The sequence below is a fragment of the Crinia signifera genome, chromosome 4 (assembly GCF_055691185.1).
Source record: "Crinia signifera chromosome 4, ASM5569118v1, whole genome shotgun sequence".
Lineage (NCBI taxonomy): Eukaryota > Metazoa > Chordata > Amphibia > Anura > Myobatrachidae > Crinia > Crinia signifera.
Genome location: NC_139220.1, coordinates 137,704,179 through 137,727,029, shown reverse-complemented (window position 1 = coordinate 137,727,029; position 22,851 = coordinate 137,704,179). Strand labels below are relative to the sequence as shown.

Here is a 22,851-nt window from a genome sequence, read left to right as displayed (position 1 = left end):
AAGACATTTTTTCCCTCAACACACTGAGCAATGCTAGTAACCAATCTAGAACACTACATGATAATAGAATTCAGAGATATTGGTTACATATACCTGCGCAGGGACATAGCGCTAGGGACCCTCAATATACAGAGAAGCCTTGACGCGGCTTGGGGGCATAGCATACACCTGCGCAGGTATATGTAACCAATATCTCTGAATTCTATTATCATGTAGTGTTCTAGATTGGTTACTAGCATTGCTCAGTGTGTTGAGGGAAAAAATTTCTTGTTTTACTTACCCAGTATTTAACCCCTCCCTCATGCACCTGGGAAATGCTACTGAACTAATTGAGCATCTACCACTATCTGTATGTATGTTGTTAGAGGCAGAAGGGAGCCCATATTAGGAGGAGATGTGGGTCCTGATATGCCACATGGAGTAGTCCGGGGTTGCTCCAAGGTAGGTAGCTCTTAGATTGGATATATCAAGTAAGAAGCCATTATCATGTGGCTCCTTGCTGGTTAATCGTAGACCCTATTTAGGGTAACGGTGGTGTGGGGTGCGGTGCTCCTGGACTGGATGGGCTGGGTGGCTTTAGTGCGGCATGCCCTTACATTCTATTAACACTTTTCCCTCACTAACACTATCTCTATCCTATTTTAATTACATTCATTTATCTCTCTCTTTTTATATAGCTTCGGCTTCCTATCACTAATTATTAACACTTAGTATATCACTGGCATGCCGCGCTGGGCTTCCCAGCTTATGATGGTTTTTTGGGGTGCCGCACCCTGCACCTAGATATAGCGCTAGGGACCCCCAATATACAGAGAAGCCTTGACGCGGCTTGGGGGCATAGCATACACCTGCGCAGGTGTAACCAATATCTCTGAATTCTATTATCATGTAGTGTTCTAGATTGGTTACTAGCATTGCTCAGTGTGTTGAGGGAAAAAATGTCTTGTTTTACTTACCCAGTATTTACCCCTCCCTCATGCACCTGGGAAATGCTACTGAACTAATTGAGCATCTACCACTATCTGTATGTTTAATAATAGCATGTCAGGTATTTAAGAAAAGTAATACTGGCCAAAGACGGATGAACACAACACTAAAATAGAACATCTTCCAAAATCCTTGGTATCTGAGAAATACCATAGATAACTTATGGCTGAGCAATATATCTCCCCCGTGTGTACACAGCATTAGTGCACTCCTGGCACTTAATATTTATGCTGTAAGAGCCGTCCTTTGTGATGATAGGACTTCCAGGGTTAAGACCCGGAGTATTATCGGTGCACGTGTCGAGTGACGCGCCCACAGCTGCGGGTGCTGGAAGGGATTCAGCTGGATCTCTCACTGCAGGAATCTGTGATAGAAGCCCATAGGCTTCTATGGTCAACTATGATTTTGCACTCTGCATCCAAGCCCCACAATGTATCGTATTCTGGGCTTGGTGCATATGAGGACCGCGGGCAAATCTTCAAAAACTGTATTTTTGAGGTCAGGATGAATTTAAATTTTCATGCATCTCGCCCGCAGTGTTTCCACTTTCACATTTCCAGGATTCCTGGTCAAAAGTTTGCATGAAGAGTCTGTGATATATACATAAAACGAGGGCTAAAAAAAATAAAGTACTTGTGCAAAATAAAAATAAAAAAATCTGAAAAAGCTATTTTATATGGTTCCAAGATAATTGTAGCGCGTCATCAGTATGAAACTTAACTGGTTAGAGCAAAACAAGCCTGTTATGTGAAAACACTAGTGGTTAGGGGAAGAAGTTATTAGATTAGCATATAGAGAATGTCGACACGGACGCAAGCAAAGAATAAACATTGAGAAATAGAACATTAATAAATGTATTAAACAACTCTTGAAAGTCATAGTTGAAAATATCAAATGAGTGACAGTAAATGGAGTTGGAGATTTACTTCGCTTTAATTGCATGCCATAAATTAAAAGGTAAACACACCGAAACTCAAGGAATGTTGGTAAACTGCAGAATCAATGGGTTTGCCCAGCGTGTTAATCCCAGATGGTGCCTTATTCTGGAAAATACCTCCTGGGATTAAAGTGTGGGTTAATCCTTGCTTATTGAATTGATGGTTGAACATGCCCCTGAAAACTGGGCACTAAAAACTCACCTACAGAAGGGGCAGGCATCTTACTTGCTGGCGAATCGCCAGAACGTCAGCACTGGCGATCCGCCAGCGGCCTGCCTAACCATCTGACTGAGACGCGCGTGCGTCTCTCACGCACGCACGTCTCAATCTCTGTCGGCAGGGCGACGGGAACCCTGTCCGTCTCAGGGAGACGGACAGGGTTAGGGGGGGGGGGGTGGTGCGGGCAGGCGGCGGGGACCCTGGGTTACCGCCGACAAGCCGGCGGTGACCCGGGGGAGCGGCTGGAAGCGCCGTCGGAAGGGTGTGCGCGCGTCCCCTTCTCGTTATGCAGATGGCGCCGCCATCGCCTGACAAGATGGGACCTGCCCCATCTGTATTCATCAAAGCGTACCCTTCCACTGCATAAACTAGTCCTGTAGCTGGTTCTCCGACCCCTTGCCTGTTTACATCCTGCTACAGTATCTAGCCACCACCCACTTGCTTGCACCCCTTGTAATCTGTCTGTCTCCCCTTCCTACTAAACTGTAAACTCCTCCGAGCAGGGCCCTCTTCCCTCCTGCTGTCAAAGCCCTCTTCTCTTCACATTTCACTCACAGCTCTCCTATACTCAAACCCTTAGTGACCATCTTCGTCTGCATACTCATCTCCATCATTGGCCTCAAGCCTCTTATAGTATTTTGATTGAGTCCTCACTACTTATATTCAAGCTGTAATGTGTATTGAACTGTGGCGCTCTTTATTTGTACTCTATTTTTGTTACTGTTACTGTTCCTTTTTACGGCGCTGCGAAACATTTGCGGCACCTTATAAATAAAATTATAATAATAATGCCCCAGTTACTCTCTCGATCCTTTCGAAGCATCAGCTGGAAATGAGAGATTGTGGCATCTGAATGGTCTGCTTTCTCCCCCCACACAAAGGCCCTTATTCAGATCTGATTACAGTACAAATTTGTTCTCAAAATGGGCAAACCCATGTGCACTGCAGGTGGGGCAGATGTAACATGTGCAGAGAGAGCTACATTGAGGTGAGTTATTAGGTTTCTGTGCAGCGTAAATACTGGCTGCATTATTTTTACACTGCAATTTAGATTTTAGTTTCAACACACCCCACCCAAATTTAACTCTCTCCTGCAGTGCACATGGTTTTGCCCATTTTGAGAACAAATTTGTACTGCGATCAGATCTGAATAAGGGCAAAAGTGGTGAGTGCTTTTTGTTTGCAAGTTTTATATTAGAGAAATGGTAGAGCCACAGGCAAAAAAGGCAGCTCCCTTTGGAGCAGAAAGCAGTAGTGCAGCTTTAAGGTAGTGCCAGGAAGTAAAAATGAAGTGAAACCAACAACTCTGGTGCTTCTGGCATATCATTTAATAAAATGCAGCATGTTGCATAGTTCATTGCATTTAATAAAATATGGGCATTTGAAATATCTGTACATAGTTAACACATGAAAGAATAAAATACACCTGGAACAACTATCCTGAAATAAAACAATGCAGCTAAGTAAGGCATGGGTTTTTTTCATTTGTAGGTTTACATCAGTCTTTAATAGTACGCTTTCTCAACCCTTCACAGAAAGGCCTTTTACTGGCTTCTTCGTCACAGAGAGACTCCACTGTTTGTATGTCAGATTCTCCAGCAACAAGGGTATCTTCAACTACATCAGTCTCTGTCGGTGTTGTAGATTCCTCACTTTCATTTTCAACATCTCTTTCACAGATACTGGAATTCTGAGTCTTAAATGAATGAATTAGACCTTCAAGTGTATCCTCACATGTATGTTTAGCTAAAGTACGAAAAAGAAAGGGAAACAAAATTAAAAATGTATCACAGTAACTATACTATTACACCAAAGTATTAAATACACTGTAGTATGTGAGAGTATGGGGCTGATTCAGAGTAGCAAGCTGCAGAGTCTGTGTCAACGCCTTTTGCTGGTATTGCTTCTGTAAATGCCACTACAAGCCCTCGCTTGTGTACAGCCACGCATCAATGTATTTTTAAATACAAATATTGGTTCCAGCACAAAAACTTGCATCAGCACCATGGTAGGTGCAGATTCGCTGACCTGGTATAGCCTCCAATGAGAACAAGAATGCTTCTCATGCTGCAACGGCTTCATTGACATGCCTGCGACAGTCCCTTTAGTAGAACCATCTCCATGTGTCTACATAGCCATGACTTTTCTAACACTATGGAGTAAATTCAGGGTTGCTTACCCTCCTGGAATGGCTGGGAGGGTCACGGAAATCAGGCCTCCCGGAAAGATTACCAGCTCCCGCACCCCCTCTTTCTTCGGGAATAAAGGCATTTCACGGTGGGGGCGTAGCTAAAATGCTGCTTTCACTCTGACCATGCCCTCAAGTGAGTTACCCCTCCTGTAGCTTCGCTCCTGGCAACGGCCTTGCCCCCCTGAGCTGGCTGACCTCTCCCGGATAGGGCAGCCAGAAAGTAGGCAAGTATGTTAAAAAAACTAAAGCTTCTAAGGAAAGAGGTGATGTTGCTCAGATTCTGACTATGATGTTCTAGGACAATAGAGAAATGATCAAATGAATATGATTGGTTTCCTGGCAATATACCCTCTTTTCATTATTAGAAATGTACCCCTTTGTATTTCAGTACCAAGTGCAATTGTGTGCACGGGGTCTGGATGCATGCGCAGAGAAGCTTGTGGGTTTTTTTAAGCCGTTACAGCCCAGTTTTCACTGAAAATGAGGCTGCTTTTGGGAATATTGCATCACCTACCTGACACAATCTCCGGCTTAAAGGAGCCAATAGGACAGCCCCGGGGGCCAATTACCCGTGATAATTGGATATTTGACCATATGTACACTTCAGTGGACAGCAAACAATACATAGATCCATCATATGTTCAAGGCTTATCCTGGAATGTATGCCTAGCCCAAATATTATCCTTCTATAATAGCCACACATGCCAGTTTTGACAATGAATAGCTTTATAATTATATGTTATCTTAACTTTTTAAAATTGTAAATAATTTTAAATGATTATCATTAGTCACAGCTGTGGTAGTAATGGTGGATGCTTTAATCGGTTGCAATTAGTGATGGTTTTAGGAATCGATCAGCCTGCATAAACTAAAAGATTAGCCAGGCTGGTCATCGCATCTGGTCTTCAAAATGATGGTGGGTGCACACCCTCTAATCTCCCCCAAACACCTCAGCATGTCAATCATGCTGTGCCTGACAAGCCTATGAATGATATGTGCATGTGCAAAATGGTTCTTGTAATAACAGGCCATGAGCCTTCACAGATCCCCAAACATCATATTTGTATGTAAACCTTTGAGTTTGTATACAAATAGGAATTTAAGCCCAGTATGTACTCACACACACATACAGAAACAGGAGATGGTACATTTGGCTGGTCTATCACTTTTTTATGCAACTTCTATAAATGCATGGCTGCTGTATCAAATGTCTGATGTTAATTATAAGAATCAGTTGATTTTAAAGCATCTAACATTGATCAATGCTGGCTCTATGGAGCAAATGTCGAAGAGGTAGGCCAAGTAAGAGATGACCTCTATTGAAGCGCAGTGCTTTGTCAAAGGCACCTCCTGAAATCCTGTTCAGAGTGGGTAATTAATGCGAGAAACTTAAAATTCAAAACATGGAAACAGGTGCCACAATGAAACTTGTACTAAAAGTAGGGAAATTCAATTAGCTGTAAAACTTTTCATGGTTAAAAAAAAGGGAGGTAGCCTCGGGATTAAATGCCTATGGCTATTCCACTCCACTCCCTTTTTCACCTGACAGCCTTGATCATAAACTTTAAATGATACCCCGAAATGTATATAATCTATTATCTGGAACCCTTACAATTGTTTTTAGAAAAAGAATCGTATAAATAGTATTACACGAGGAGAGTTGCTCTCTCTTTCCCTCTTGTCATTTCATATATCCGCATGGAGTAGCCAGTCGAAAGAAGTCCATCAGGATTCATCAGCTTTACAGGGGAGTACTAGCCTCTTACTAGAAAGCGCATATATTCATATATGGAGATTATTTTATCGTTACACGGTTCTATTTCTAGGCTCATCAGGTGGTACCCTCTATCTTAATTTGAATACAGGCGGCTTTATTTGCGCAGAAGGAATTTACCCCATTTTTCATATATACATAGGGAATGGGCCAGTGATGCCATAGAAGCTAAAATAACTAGCTACAGCTTTGTAACTGGTTTCAGAACCCATAACATTCACACGATTATTGGAGGTAATATTTTACTTTTAAACTGGTGCATGACAGCGTTAATAAGCAGCTAGGTCTTGACATTCCATTCTTATTTGAAAAATGATTTTATTGGTGGCTAAATGAACCTTTACCTGAGTTACGTAGATTAGTCTTATCCATTCCACTGTTCTTCATTAGCTGTCTGATAGACTGCAGCTGACCCATAATTTCATCTTTCTGCTCAGAGGCCAAGGTATTCACACTACAAAGAAATAGTAATTATCACATTACAAGCAGTATTTATTGCATCAGATGAAGTCAAAAGTCTTCAGAAACGTGGCTTCCTCTGAGTACACAAAAGTATGGCGACCTTTCATACGCCTGTACACAGATCTGTTCATATCAATTAAGGGTTAATTTTACATAGTGCTATATGATACACAGCAAACATTCTACACATTATACAAAGGTTTTCTTGTAATGTGTATTACTTCGGTCATCTATTTTGACAAAAATATATATAGATTTTTTTTACAATTCTTTATTTATATTTTCAAATTTCTTTAATCTATTATATAATCCTGCATAGAAATGTGCACTTTGAAAAGAGCTTCGTGAAAATTAGATATTAGAGACTGAAATGATTGAAAAGTAGAGATTAGATTTAAACCCGCAAACAAAGGGGAGGGACAACAATTATTTATTACAAGTTCTTTATATAGCGCACACATATTCTGCAGCACTTTACAGCTAATAGTTAAACATGCACATCAATCCCTGCCGCAGTGGAGCTTACACTCTATGCTCCCTACTACATGTACATGCACACACATTCATTCTAGGGTTAATTTTGTTGGGAGCCAATGAACCTACCAGTATATATTTTTGGATTGTGGGAGGAAATCTGAGTACCTGAAATAAACCCACGCAAGCACGGGGAGAAACTACAAACTCTGCACAGTTAGGGTCATGGTGAGAATCAAACCTATGACCTCAGTGCTGTGAGGCAGTAATGCTAACCATTACATCTTCCATGCTGCCCAATTATAAACAGCATTGCAATGAAGAGAGAGACAAGCTACTGGTTTGTATACTTCCAAAAGCCCAATGAAAGAGGATATTCCTGTCAATTAATCTTGCCTATCAAAATACATTAATTTACCTTCTGTTTCAGTGGGTGTGGTATAGACAATGTCTAGGTCAACAGCAGGAAGTCGACGTGTACAAAGTCGACTGGAAAAAAAGGTCAACACATGAAAAGGTTGGACATGAGTTTTACACTTTTTTTGATGTCAATGCTACTTATTTCACCATACTTTGGGACTGGTGTATTGCTGTGCTCGGTACAGTTTAAATTCCCAATCAGATTCCAAGTGTATGGCAAAGTATGTAAATATCCCAAAAATTTTACAATTTTTTTGTGAAAAACCCATGTTGACCTTTTATGCATCAACCATTGACACGTTGTCCTAGACACTGTCTATCAGCCACCTGGATACCTGTTTCAGCAATTACACCTGTTTGAACCAAGTAATTTTTAGGACAGGGTGGCCGACAGTTATAAAACGATCACTTGATAAAACAGATTTGTATTTTTTTCTTTGCATATGCTAAAACATTGATATTCAGGTCTATACAAATGTGTGCTTTCTCTCTGAGGTTTTGGCCTCAGAAAAATCAGTGTACTGTGAAACAGCCAGATTCAGAACCCTACACAGTAAATTTTGCCATATTTCTTTTGCATATATGACATCTACCACTTATATATCTGAGAGGACTCTACTATTTTTTTTGAAAGAACAATGCTAGAAAAATTAATAAATGTATTTAATTTAGAGAGAATTTACTGAGTTTGGAGTAAGAATGAGGACATGGTGTAGATGCTGACATGGACAAAATGTTGAGTCCATGTCAGTATTCACGATATCAAAATGGACATAAAGTTGGAGCCACAATATAAAACACTTCCTTTTGATGTTAGGTTAAGGATAGACAAAAATATGGCAATAATGCTATGTTGGCATATGGACCATTGACATTCACATTGTATAGATTGTAGCAATGTCGACATAGTGTGTGTGCTGATATTCTGAATGATGACCACACCCAATTTATTCATTTGGTACTTGTTTCCTAGCACGGCCACAACGATCTTGATCTGGGGCATCGCAGGTAAAAAAAATCGCGTCGGTCGCATCGCATGCGGGCTAAAAAAAAATCCCATGCGATGCGACCGACGCGATGCCCGCGATTTCCCATAGGGAACAATGTAAAATGCCTAAATTTAACCAAATCAACATAGGGAACAATGTTAAATGGGCCAGAGACCCCCCAAAAAACCCCTGACCAGTGAAATGGCCCCCCAAAAATAGTTAACGCCACCCCACGATCAACGTCAACCCGAAGCGTGGCGAGCGCAGCGGTACGCGTCCTCCGACCTTTTCATACCCCCACTATCCACGTCGGCGTGGAGTTGAGAATAGATAGTGTGGCGAGCGCAGCGAGCCACCGAGCCCGAAGCGTGGCGAGCCCCCACGCTTCGGGCTCGGTGGCTCGCTGCGCTCGCCACACTATCTATTCTCAACTCCACGCCGACGTGGATAGTGGGGGTATGAAAAGGTCGGAGGACGCGTACCGCTGCGCTCGCCACGCTTCGGGTTGACGTTGATCGTGGGGTGGCGTTAACTATTTTTGGGGGAGCCATTTCACTGGTCAGGGTTTTTTTTGGGGTGTCTGGCCCATTTAACATTGTTCCCTATGTTGATTTGGGTAAATTGAGGCATTTTACATTGTTCCCTATGGGAAATCGCGGGCATCGCGTCGGTACCATCGCATGCTTTTTTTGGCCGCATACGATACGACCGACGCGATTTTGACTTTTTCAATGCATTTCAATGGGAAATCGTGGGCATCGCGTCGGTCGCATCGCAGACCATTAAAAATTACCAGCGATGCCCGCGATTGTGGCCGTGCTAGGAAACAAGTACCATTCATTTAAAGCAGAAATTGCTTTTATATCCAAATGCAGGGGACAGCCATGGGGACCAAGTCTATGCCAAATCAGGCAAATCTCTTTATGGGATATTGGGAACACGGTCATATATAGAAACATAGCCCAATATCAGCAAAAGTGGTCCTATGCCACTGTGACATGGATGACTTCCTTAATATATGCATTAATGAATATGAATCTGTGATCAAAGTAGATTTAATAAAAGTACAAAGTGACTGCTGAAAAGGAAACAAACATTGTAGTCATATTCATCAGTGTATAATGACCAATCATAGTAGATTAAGTGCATCATCAAAAACATTGGCAGTTGAATGATAGTCTTTAAAACCCTCTTTCCCCACACAACCAAGGGTGATTTTTAAGAAAGCACCCTTGCACCCAAAGTTCCTCAAACTGAAAACTGGCTTAACATCAAAAACAAAAGCATGTAAATAAGGCAACATGTGTGAAAACCATCAAGCTTTGTTTCCAACAACAATCACAAGGTTGTTAATGTTAAACAGAATATCAACTGCTAACTCTGAAAAAGAGGCCATTTTATAGACTTGGAAACTAGGCAATGCATGGAATCATCTCTCCAAACAGCCATCCCTCCAAACAGCAAGGATAGGAAGTCCAAGCTGTCAAGGAATTACAAATAAGGAATACAAAGGGATTTAAGTAGGTAGGTGAAGTATAATCCAAATTCATGAGGAAACTCCTGGTCATGTAAATGTAGGATATACACTAAATTAACATTTCCCAGATTTTTGACTCAAGGGAAGTAAAAGCATTTTAATTGTTATTGAGATATAAGGTTGCATTGGGTCTCTACTACACCTACGCTATGAGACCCATTTGTGGGTTAATGTTGCCCCCATTCAATCAAGATTCTGAAACCCGAATTTCAGATCATTTCCAATAGCCATATAATGAAAATCTTTTATGTCAGAATTTTTGTGTGTCAAAGTAGTTGTACATTACTTACCAATTGGATAGCGGATCCAGTTGTGTCAGTAAAGAATTCAACATGTTCTCGGTTTGTGAAAGATGTCTTTCTAATGTCAGAAGTTGATTTTCTGAAATTTAACAAAAACATTTAACATTATGGTCTCTTTTATATATTTACATATAGAATATTGAAAATGTCTGGCAATCATGGGTGGATCAATAATTGGTTTCCTGAATGTTGTCCAATAATATATATATCCCCCTATGGTTCACAAATACTTCAATGATCCCCCTGCGCCTCCAATCATTGCAGCTTATAGTTCCATCTAGCAACCTTTAGCTCAGTTTGTGCATACTTTTCTCCAACCATGTGTGTAATATGGCAAGTTACCTTAGGAATACTAATGAGCTGCTAACCAGCCTTAAGACCAAATCTACTGTCCCTGGTTGGCAACACTCAACATGAGCTCCCCATAGACAGTTATCCCCCATTAAGTTTATTTGAATATGATTAGACATGCACGCTCTAGTCATACCCGTCAGGGTCCTCCCATTAAGTTATTACTTACACTGACAGAACTGTTCTTAAAATAAAAACATTTTCACTATGTTGATAAGACTACTTCTAAAATACAGGTATTGTAATGTGATCGAATATAGCACCAGCATACTCCAATCTATATATAATGTATTATAATAGATACATTGATTAAATATTTTTGATGTGGCTTAGCATTGACACTCAATTTATGGATATGGTAGAACATTTGAGTAATTTGAACACCCATATCCACTTCACATATAGGGGTATATTCAATAGAGGTCAAAACTGCCGTCTTGCTGAAAAGACGGCAGTTTGACATGAATACATCGGAAGGGGTTCCGATCTATTTAATCAGAGCTTTTTTTTCGGCATGTCGAAATGTTTCGACATGCTGAAAAGCAGGTGGATTGACGGAAGAGCCGCTAATTCACCTGCTTTTGACGGAAACACAGCCAAAACTGAAAGGTTTTGGCAGGGTTTCCAGCATTCTCAGTCCGGCATAACAAGATGCTGGATTGAGGCAGGGAGGACGACGCCGTGTGAGCAGCAGCAGCTTACACAGCGCTGCCCTCCTGTATGCTGTAGCCCGCAGCCTCTCGCCGCGGCCCACACCCTCCCACCGACTCCCGTACATACCCGCCGCCGAGCCAGGTGAGAGCAGCTCACCTAGCTCCATCCAGGCCAATTGCACTAACCTCAGTGGCCATGAAAGCATTCAAAAGACTTGTACTGAAGCACCTGAGAGAAGTGACAAACTCTCACCTTGACCCTACCGGGCGAATAGAAGTGTAGAGGATGCGGTCAACCTCGGGCTGCACCATATTTTACAACACCTCGACCACCAAGGCACCTATGCAAGAGTCCTATTCGTGGACTTCAGCTCAGCATTTAACACTATCGTCCCCGGCATCCTGCAGCCAAAACTCCTCTCCTTAGGAGTCCCAGGATCAACATGCTCATGGATAGTGGACATTCTAACAGCAAGGGAACAGGTGGTCAAAGCTGGCGCCTTCTCGTCCAGCACACGAACAATCAATGTGGCTCCAGTGCAGTTTTTATAGCCGAATAAACAGAGGGGCAGCACTCTATAAGGGCCACACTCCCTAAAAATTACCAAGTCTTAGTATACAACGGGCAGGTTTCTATACAGGCCACACTCCCGGATACTCTTACGCCCGGGGAGGTACAGTTTTTAGCTCCATGCTGAGATAGAGGTAAGCCCTAGTTGGAAATAAAAATAACACTCCCTACCTATCCAAACTAGTTAGGAGACAGGAGGAAGGGGAGGAGTGAGGTTATATACCAATAGGTGGTCGAACCCTAGAAAACCATCCTGTCTAAACTAGAGGAGAGGGAGGATAAGTCAGTCTCATGGCTGCCATGGGGATCATAGAAGAAACATGTTTTTCATCTGTTCCCTTCCCTGCAGCAGACCGATACTCCCCGCAGTCTCTCACCAGGGCCGTTTCTAGACAATTTAGCTCCTAGGGCGAAAAAAAAAAATGCGTTCCCCCAATACATAACATGGTATCATAGAAATTGCGCGCGCTGAAATAGGGGGTGTGGCTTGATTTAAAAAGGGGTGTGGCTTAATGTAAGGCGTGGTCTAGCAGGAAAACAATTACCTTATATCACACTGTTGCAACCTGCATGACCAGACATTGGTTGCTGCAGGAATTGTTATTGTCCTCCCACACTTAAGTTGGCGGGCTGAAGGCCACACACAGTGACCTAGTACACCTCACAGATCAAGGCCAAACAATGACAGGCTACTTAAATCATTATACACTATTTATCCGTGATGCATTACACCGCACACCAAGATGCCCATTAGACCCCACACTGTGATGGCAATTACACAATACTCCCCACATCGTAATGCCCATTACACATTATGCCCCATGTGCCGCTGCCGCACAACTGATGCCGTTTACTAATATGCCCCCACAGTGCCAGATATGCCCCCACAGCGCCACACATATGCCCCCACAGTGACACAAATATATGCCCCCACAGTGACACAAATATATGCTCCCACAGTGACACAAATATATGCCCCCACAGTGCTACACATATGCCCCCACAGTGCCACAAATATATGCCCCCACAGTGCCACACATATGCCCCCAGTGACAGAAATATATGCCCCCACAGTGCCACAAATATATGCCCCCAGCCCACAGTGCCACAAATATATGCCCCCACAGTGCCACAAATATATGCCCCCACACTGCTACACATATGCCCCCACAGTGCCAAACTCACTTTTTCTATGCTGCTTCCGAGGGGAGGGGAGCGCATCTTGCCTCTCTCCTTCCCCTTCAGTGTGTGTACCTGAGCTGAGCCGTCAGCCATTCATATCTCGCGCCCGAGCTCCGATTGGCTGACAGTGGCATCCCAGTGACTTGAGCGAGGGGACGGAGAGACGCACAATGCGTTCCCCTCCCCTCTCCAGCGTGTAGTCGGGCCGGCCGGGGAGACTACGGCGGCTACGGCTACGGGGTGTTGGGGGGGAGACTGCCGGGCGCCCTGGCTGTTTCAGAGGCGGACAAGCCGTGCGGCGCCCCGGGCTGCTGCACGGCTTGTCCGCCTCTAGAAACGGCCCTGTCTCTCACCACCCGTTTACTGGGAGTCACTAGGTTTCCATTGGTCAGATGACTTCACCAACTGCAAGCCTCAGTCTGGTCAGCTGAATCCCTCTCTAACCAAATGTGCAGCAAGGGGGATAAAAGGACTCCTGGGAGCTCCAGCAAACTGCCCAGAAGGCCACTGCTGTCTATGTTCAGGGCTCTTCAGTTCAGTCATTCAGCACGTTAAATCTCAGCATTCCTCAGTTACCATCTAGTATGCTTATAGAAAATACAGTTGTCCACCTTCTTCCTGAGTCAGTTCTAGTTCTAGACTCTACCAGTTCACTCCATTCAGTGCAAGTCAGCCCCAGCCTGGGTCACAAGTCACAGATGGGCAATGAATGCTTGCCTATACTTGGGATTATCAAAATCCCAGAATAGTGGTGCATAGTCTAATGTGTCAATGGTATTGTATCAGGTTCAGCCACACTATGACATACCTGTTCAAGTTTCTACCAGTTCCAGTCCAACCAGTGCAAAGCCAGCTCGAGCATGACTCATGGTACCAGTTTAGTCAGACTAGTGCTATTCCTGTGCAGTCACAATTCCTCTAATTTCCTTTGGGAACTTCTCAGTTAATTTATATTGAGATACGTTGTAGTTGTCATTAACCACTGAAAACCAGTACTCCCAGTAACAGCATACCTCATGCACAATAGTCACTTACAGTAAGTATGTCCACCGAGCTTCCTGCATAACGTGCCCACTGCTGAACCCACACCAGAAACTATTCCACGATCACAAGGAACTCAGATTTGACAGTTATGTCATCATGCCAAACCATAGATCTGCACTGCTGCTTACTAGCACATTATTGATGTTTTGCTTATTTATTTATTTGCCATTTTATGTGATTTATGACTATTTCCAGAATGTGCTGGTGGGATTTGTTCTAATTGCTTGGGCTATAGTCAGCTCTGTGATGGGGTTCATTCATTGGTTGACTGCTTTGTCTTCAAAAAGGTCCTTGTACCTTTTTGAAGACCTAATCCTTAGATTTCGATATTTTGGACTTGGTGGTCTTTATTGGAGCACCTCACTGTACTCATTATATCCATTTCACAAATTTTGGGAAACTTCTGCACTCACATCTGATAATAAACTTCATGGTGGTCTCCAAGATGCCAACTTATGGGGTCCATTCACAACTAGTGCGCGCACAAATTTTTGGTGATTGAGACACTCAAAATGATAAATAAATACCTATACATAATTTTACATTACCAGGCATTTTAATGTGACATAAAAAATACAAATAAAAAACAATTCTGACAGATCAATGTGATTTCTAGGTGACCCACTAAAAGTTGGAACAGTGACAACACATTCCTGCAGATTTTCATCTGTTAACCAGTTTTTAATGTGCACTGTGATAAAGGATGTCCAAGTGGAAAAATAATTGAAAACAACTTTGTAGTGCACTGGTGCACAACAGGGTCTTGTCCTAACTTTAAAGAACTACAGTAAGCAGGAAAAAAACAGCTATTTCCTTGGGAAAGCAGTGGTAATACAGGCAGCATGTTCCTCTGATAGGATTGCTGCTGGTGCTGTATGACCTCCCAGTGTTGTGTTAAGGACATGTAAAGCAATGCTGTTCCAGGCAGTCATATTCTCTTTTTATTTTATAACCTGCTGCACTTGACCCAATGTCCAGCATTTATTAGGATACAAAGCTGAGAATAACAACAAGGACTCAAAAAAGGAAGAAGGAACTGGGGGCCACACCTGTAGGCTTTGAGGGCCACATTTAGTCCATAACTGCACAAAACCCTTATACTAAATATACTATATGCTGCTCAAAATGGTCCAATTATATTTTAAAACTTAAATAAAATACTGCTTCTAAAACGTATTTAAACAGAAAAGGGAATATATATTGAAAACTAATTAGGTTACCATACATTACCTGTTGCCATTGCTTTTTTATCATCTTCAGTAGAGGATTTTGATTTGTTGTTCTCCTTTGACTTCAACTTTGGGTGGATAAAAGTGAAAGAAGACCACAGGCTTTATTTGCGTTTGCTTATTAGCTTGCATCTTAAAATAGATTATTACATTTACAAAATAGTTTGCATACATTTGAATGTGAAATATGTTGGCGAGATATCTACTGAATATGGTAAAGTTCTAAATCATATCTTGATCCCTTCCTACACAATGGCTTGAAACACACTATGGGGGCTATTTACAAAGCCATGGATAAAGTGGATGGTCTGCTGTACTCTGCAGAAGCTGGGTTGAAGCTGGGTCCAAAAACCAGGGTGCGACACTGCATTTTAGTGTGAAAGGGGTATGAGTCTCAAGAGTGTTCACAGCATAATTCTATTTCACCATGTAATACCCATTAGCAATACACAAGGGTGAGTTAATTGAGGGTGAGTTTTTAGAAGTGGAAATGTTTCCCATAGCAACTAGAATCAAGCTATTATCTTCTAGAAGGTATAAAGCTGGCCACACATCTACAGATTGATTGTCAGGTTGGGCTGATTGGAACAAAAACCTGGTAATGGATGAGAACAAATGACAGCTGACCATTTGCTTTGAAATGCTGGAGAACTGCCAAAAACTATCATTCAGATATTACCAGGTATTTGTCCAAACCAGCCCAATCTGACAATCAATCTGTAGATGTCTGGCCAACATTATATAAGTAGATTTCGATTGGTTGATATGGACATCTCCACTTCTATAAACCCACAAAGTTTTCCTTAATTTAGATTCAGAATCACTTTAAGTAGATAAGAAATCGGTCATGAAAAAGGGGATTTTTGTAAGAATTTACCGTTCTAACCCCTTTCTCTGAGTCCAGTCCGGTGACACAGCTAACCTTGGGATGTCGGAGCAGGAGCCAAGGCACCTATGCTGAAAGGGAATCGGGACATCTGTCAGAATGAACTTAGGTCTACAGTCATTAGGTCGACCCCACTAGGTCGACTGGCAGGAAGGTCGACCTGACTTAAGGTCGACATGGGCCAAGGTCGACATGACTTAAGGTCGAATTTGCATAAAGGTCGACATGATGAAGGTCGACTGGTCATAAGGTCGACATGGGTTTCTCACTGTTTTTTTGATCCGAATGTCGACACAGTCGACATGGACACAGTTGGCAATGAGAATCGGACCCTCGCATCGCTCGCGATGCTTCGGGCACGGTGCCTCGCTGCGCTCGGCACACTATTTTGTTCTCCCACCACGCCCTAGTGGATGGTAGGGCATGAAATACCGCCTGTCGGCACATGTCGGTTAAAAAAACAGTGAAAAACCCATGTTGACATTATGACCAGTCGACCTTCCTCATGTCGACCTTTATGCAAATTCGACCTAAAGTCATGTCGACCTTGACCCATGTCGACCTTAAGTCAGGTCAACCTTCCTGCCAGTCGACCTAGTGGGGTCGACCTAATGACTGTAGACCTAAGTTCATTCTAATAGATGACCGCATCCCGCTGAAAGTCTTTAAAAGCAGGCTCCTCCCTTCTGCATAGCATGAAGCTCCAGTTCAACTTCTAAAGCACACTAGGATACATAACTCAGTACAATGCCTGAACATCTTACATGCATAATCATATAACCATAACATGACAACACATGAATGGTACAACTTACTGAGCGTAAGGGAGGGATCGCTGTGTCACCAGGATGGACTCAGAGAAAGGGGTTCGAACGGTAAGTTCTTACAAAAAAAACCTTTTCTCTTTCGTCCATCCTGCTGTGCAACAGCTAACCTTGGGATGTTCACGAGCCGGCCCTTTGGGAGGGTACACTCAGACTGACAGTTCTCATCACTGCCTGCCCAAATGAAGCGTCCTCCGACGAGAACTCATGGAACCTGTAAAATTTGGTAAAGGTATGAACAGAGGACGGAGTGGATCGTTGAGAGTTGCAGGCTGGACCCCTATTGTTGTCTCCCAGAATACGCTGAAGTATTAACTAAAGAATATGTGCACATAATGTGGGGACTGTGTTGTATTAACTTATACTAAAACCGGTTCAACAAAGGACTAATTCATAAATGCATGCATCTAACAACTACTAACAAAAGTATTCTGAAAGGACCGATAGAGTTGGGAGAATATCGCTTTTATTATAGGTTTGTAAATCTTGTCTGTCTGTCATAATTGTTGGCCACAATGCTTGATTATTATTATTATTGAAAAAAATAGTTTTTAATAAATACTAGTATTATCTAACACAGCGATGCTCCATTTTTGTTACTAAAGCTTTGAACAGTAGATCGTCCAAGTAAGGATCTGAGGGTCGCTGCCATGACAGCCATCACTTTTGTAAAGACCCTCGTGGCCGTAGCCAGACCAAAAGGTAGTGTTTGGAACTGCAAATGAGTCTCCCTTATCGCAAAGCGAAGTAAGGACTGATGTTCCTTGCAGATGGGCACATGTAGGTAAGCATCCTGCATTGGTGTAATGGTTAGCATTACTGCCTCACAGCACTGAGGTAATGGGTTAGATTCCCATTATGGCCCTAACTGGGCGGAGTTTGTATATGCTCCCCATACTTGCGTGGGTTTCCTCCAGGTACTCCGGTTTCCTCCCACAATCCAAAAATATGCTGGAAGGCTCATTGGCTCCCAACGAAATTAACCCTAGAATGTCTGTGTGTGCGTGGGGAATATATATTGTAAGCTCCACTGGGGCAGGGACGGATGTGAATGTTTAAATACACTCTGTAAAGCGCTGTGGTAATGTGTGCGCTATATAAGAAACTGTTAATAAATAAAATAAATAATATCCACTGATTCTAGAAATTCTCCTGGTTCTATGCTTAATAGCACTGAACGTAAAGTTTCCATGCGAAAATGATCCATCCAGAGATGCAGATTTAAAAACTTTAAATTTCGAATGCGTCTGAAAGACCCGTCTGGTTTGGGGACCAAGAAAATTATTGAATAAAATCTTCTCTTCCCTTTCTCCTGAGGTATCGGGACCACCACCCCTTTTTCTCTGAGAGACAATGCTGCCCACAAGAGGGCACTCCGCATTCGGGCTTCCCGCAGTAAAGGAGTAGGGAGAAATCTTCTTGGGGGATGGCCCCTGAGATTTATCTGGTTACCCTTGGAGACAATGGAATAAAGCCAAGGGTCTGTGTGGGATTTTTCCACCTGTCCCAAAACTGTAGGAGGCGACCCCCCACTCTGAGGCCAGAACGGGTAGTCTCCGCCCCGTCATGCAGAGGATTTATCCTCTCCTTTGGACACATGTTTCTTAGAAAAGGCCTCAAACCAGTATTTGGATGACCTCCCTTTACTGGCTGGGAACCTACCTCTTTCCACCTGACCTCTGTTGGACGCTCCACCCCTGAAAGGAAGGCTTAAAAACTCCAAATTTAGACCCTGAAGTTTTAGATTTAGTGGGGAGAAAAGTACCTCCTGTAGCATGTTTTATAATGCATTCAAGCTCTGACCCAAAAAGCAACTCTCCTTTAAAAGCCAAAGTCTCAAGCAACTTCTTAGATTCGCTGTCTGCTTCCCAGGCTTTTAGCCAAAGGGCTCTCCTTGCTGACACAGACGTGGCAAATACCTTAGACGCCATTCTTGCACCTTCTTCCCCAGCCTCACAAATGTACTCTGCTGCACACCTGAGCTTTCGGTCAGTGTACAAGCCTCTGAATCAGGCTGGAGCTGACTCTCTAAGGCTTCAGCCCACTTAATCATTGCCTTGGCAACCCAGGCAGAGGCAATAATGGGGCGGAGTGTGAAACCCACTCCTTCAAAAACCGCCTTAAGGCATCCTTCCACTTTCTTGTCCACAGGAACCTTAAAGACCGCGGCCTTGGAAAATCTAGCTACAGGAGCATCTACCAAGGGAACCTTCCTCCCATAATTTCACATGTTCCTCAGGTATGGGATACATATTAGCAAACCTCTTAGACATAATACATTTTTTTGTTTCCCAGCAAGGAAACCATACCCTCATCAAAGAGAAAAGTCACAGAATCTCTGCGAATCTTCTTAAAGACACAGTGTGGAGGAACCTTGTCTTCCTCAGACAAATCTAATGTCTGTTTTACTGCAAGGATCAAATCGTCAATACCAGGGACAGAAGCTTCAGCCTCTTCCCCCTGGTCCCAGCTCAAATCCTCTTCACACACACCCTCTTCATCAGAATCCAAATTCAAAAGTGGGGGTGTAGAAATGGGTGTCTAGAAGAAAAACTCTCAAGAGGACTTAGGACTTCCATAAAGGAGCTCATCCTTTGAACACCCTGTGCAGTGTCCTGCATGACCTGCAATAATACCGGTTTCCCCTGAGATGGAGTAATGGAGCCCATAGATGTTTGGGAGGAACAAATATGGCCAGGAGACTTCATTGAGTTATCTCTCTGCCTGTTTAAAGACTCCACCAAGGCATTCATGGACCTCCCCAACGCAGCAGCCCACGCAGGTTCAGACTGCTCAGACCTCTGGGCTTGCGCTCCATTGGGCACAGACTCACATGAGGGGCACAAATCCCCTTGGTCCATCTGTTCACATGTTAATTTAACCCCACAAAACCTGCAGTCAAGTAACAAGGACTGCGCTCCCTCCCCCAAGGCAGCAGCATTACACCCTTCAGTCATGTCTAATACACTGTGCACAATGTCAGGCAAAGCACAGAATCATGTAACAGTGTACTTATCTGTCTGCTTTCTGCTGCCAGTGACCTCAGCGATCAGCGGGGGAAGCGCTGTCCAGGAGAAACGGCATTCTCTGCACTTTGTATGAAAACCTTTTTACAGCTCCGCAGCATGGATAGAAATGGCGCCAGCACACAAGAGCAGGAAGAGGCCAAGTCTCTGCTTCAGCAGGGAAGGATAGCCTTTTTGGCGCCTTTCCCCTTTAGCCGCTCCCACAAGTGTTTCTCCTCACCTCCTGTGCCTCCCCTCTTTCTGGGACCACATGGAGTTGTCCAGCAGCGCTGGACTCCTGTAACAGACTTCACCTCCCTAGTGGGATTTCAGTCTATAAACCCTACCAAGATGACGGCCACCATTGCAGGGGGTCCATCCCCCACGATCCCCTTCTATGCAAGGAGCCAGTTCAGGACACCCCCCAGGGCCCAGAAAAACCTCTATTGCAGTGATTTTCAACCTTTTTACCTTGCGGCACACTAAATAAGATTTTACAATTGCCAAGGCACGCCATGAGATCCCCACAGGGCAAAACACATTGCCCCCCACAGGAAAAAAACAAACCTATTGCCCCCCATATAAAAAACAATCACACTGGTCCCCACAGGTAACACAAATAAAATACATTGGCCCTTTAAATGAAAAGACAAGATCAGTAAATAACACTTAGACTGGGGATGTGAATGAGAGCTGAAGGAGAAGAGAGGAGGAAGGAGGTTAGTCGCAGTCTTAAGGTTCAAAGGTATGCTCTACCTGTGTCTTGTGGAACGCCTCATCCTCGCTTCTGTGGAGTTGCCAGTGTTTTGTGGACTTATACAGTTTTCTGCTATCACAGCTGTGTGGATAAGTGATAGTTTGCCCTGTGGAACTGATCTGGGACTGTGACTATACAAGGACTGTCTGTTTGGGCCTGCTACCTGAATATCTTTCTACTCTGCAATTTACCTTTGCCACTGTTTATTGTCTATTTGTGCGTGCTGTGGAAAATAAACCGTTCTTCTGGTTTCATCTGCTCGGTGTCTGAGTGATTGAAGAACTCGTATCTTCACATTTGGGTATCAAGGGTACTATAATGGAAACTACTGAGGAGGAAAGAGATCTAGGAGTCACTATTTCAAGTGACTTAAAGGCAGGGAGGCAATGTAACAAAGCAATGAGGAAGGCTAGTCAGATGCTTGGTTGCATAGGGAGAGGAATCAGTAGCAGAAAAAAAGACGTAATAATGCCACTTTATAGGTCATTGGTACGACCTCATCTGGAATACTGTGTCCAGTTCTGGAGGCCATATCTTCAGAAGGATATAAATACATTGGAGAGTGTACAAAGAAGGGCAACTAAAATGGTTCATGGCCTACATCACAAAACTTACCTGGATAGACTAAAAGATCTTAACATGTATAGTTTGGAGCAGAGAAGGGAAAGGGGGGACATGATAGAAATCTTCAAATATATCAAGGGTTTTAACATAGTACAGGTGGGAAATTTTCTTCAAAGGAAAACAAGTAATAAAACACGAGGACATGCACTGAAACTGGAGGGAGGTAGGTTCAGGGGAAATGTTAGAAAGAATTACTTCACAGAAAGGGTAGTGGATAAGTGGAATAGCCTCCCATCAGAGGTGGTAGAGGCTAAGACAGTAGAACAATTTAAACATGCTTGGGATAGGCATATGAATATCCTTACAAAGAAATAAGGATTAAAAAGGGTTGAGTTTACCTGAAGGGTAAAAAAGGGGCAGACTAGATGGGCCAAATGGTTCTTATCTGCCGTCAAATTCTATGTTTCTATGTTTCTATGGGGTGGCTGTAAACTAGTTTGGGCATCTCTAGATCTGGGGGCACACTTAAGAACAGCTCAAGGCACACTAGTGTGCCACAGCACAGTGGTTGAAAAACACTGCTCTATTGTATAGAGGTGAAGCGCTGTGCAGAGGGAGCAGACAGGGTCCCTCTGCATACAGAGAGCTGACAGGACGCGCTTCTGTCAGCCTCTGCTGCGCTCTCAGTATGTGCAAACTTCTGTAAGTAGTAACACACTTAAAAAACCTGCACTAACTGGTGAGTTAATAAATTAAAAAACAAACTACTCTGTTAAAAATCTAAAGAAAAAAGCGGCTGCAGCAGCAGCCGATCAGCATAGCACCCACTCCTGTGGGCACCTAAATGAACTGAAGCTTCATGGGAAGGGAGGAGCCTGCTTCCAAAGACTTTCAGAATAGGTGCCTTGGCTCCTGCGGACCCTCCTACATCCCAAGGTTAGCTGTGTCACCAGGATGTACCAAAGAGAAAGTACAGATTATTACCTGTTAATAGGCTTTCCTCTACTCCACCATGGCAGCATACTTCTGGGTTTCCGCCCCCTTGGGTAGATATCTGAAAGGAACAAAAAAAGACACTGCCCCCCTATATAAGGGACCGCCCTCCTAGGCTCTGTGTCTTTCATTTTACAAGCTTAACTCATATAATTATTCATATTAAATAACACACTCAACCCTTTAGTTCAGGGCTGGGAAAACGGCTGCCATGGTGGAGTAGAGGAAAGCCTATTAACAGGTAATAATCTGTACTTTCCTCTACCTCCCCATGGCAGCATACTTCTGGGTCTACCCTAGCAGTTTTCTTCACTGGGAGGGCATAGTAATATAATGTAAAAAGGAAAAAGGATACTGGTTTCTTTCACCGTATCTACAGTGTGCTCCAAGTCTTTCTTATGAGTACTACTTCTCTTCTACTCCTCCTTTTTTTTTTTTTTTAAATTACTGCACTAAGAATTCTTCTTCCTAGTTTTGTATCTTCAGTAGCCGCCACGTC

The 22,851-nt window shown here is 43.2% G+C and overlaps 1 protein-coding gene across 2 annotated transcripts in view; it reads right to left on the bottom strand.

The window, feature by feature from the left end:
- Positions 1-3,451: 3,451 nt before the first annotated feature.
- Positions 3,452-22,851, bottom strand: part of LOC146074472 (uncharacterized) — a 30,654-nt gene continuing 11,254 nt past the window's right edge. For both annotated transcript variants that reach the window (XM_083182575.1, XM_083182574.1), the window contains exons 3-6: positions 15,325-15,391; positions 10,282-10,372; positions 6,454-6,563; positions 3,452-3,890 (exon numbers count right to left, since the gene is read on the bottom strand). In XM_083182575.1, the coding sequence (XP_083038701.1) occupies positions 3,643-3,890; positions 6,454-6,563; positions 10,282-10,372; positions 15,325-15,391 (516 nt within the window). In that variant the 3' untranslated portion in view covers positions 3,452-3,642. The remainder of the gene's footprint in view (positions 3,891-6,453; positions 6,564-10,281; positions 10,373-15,324; positions 15,392-22,851) is intronic.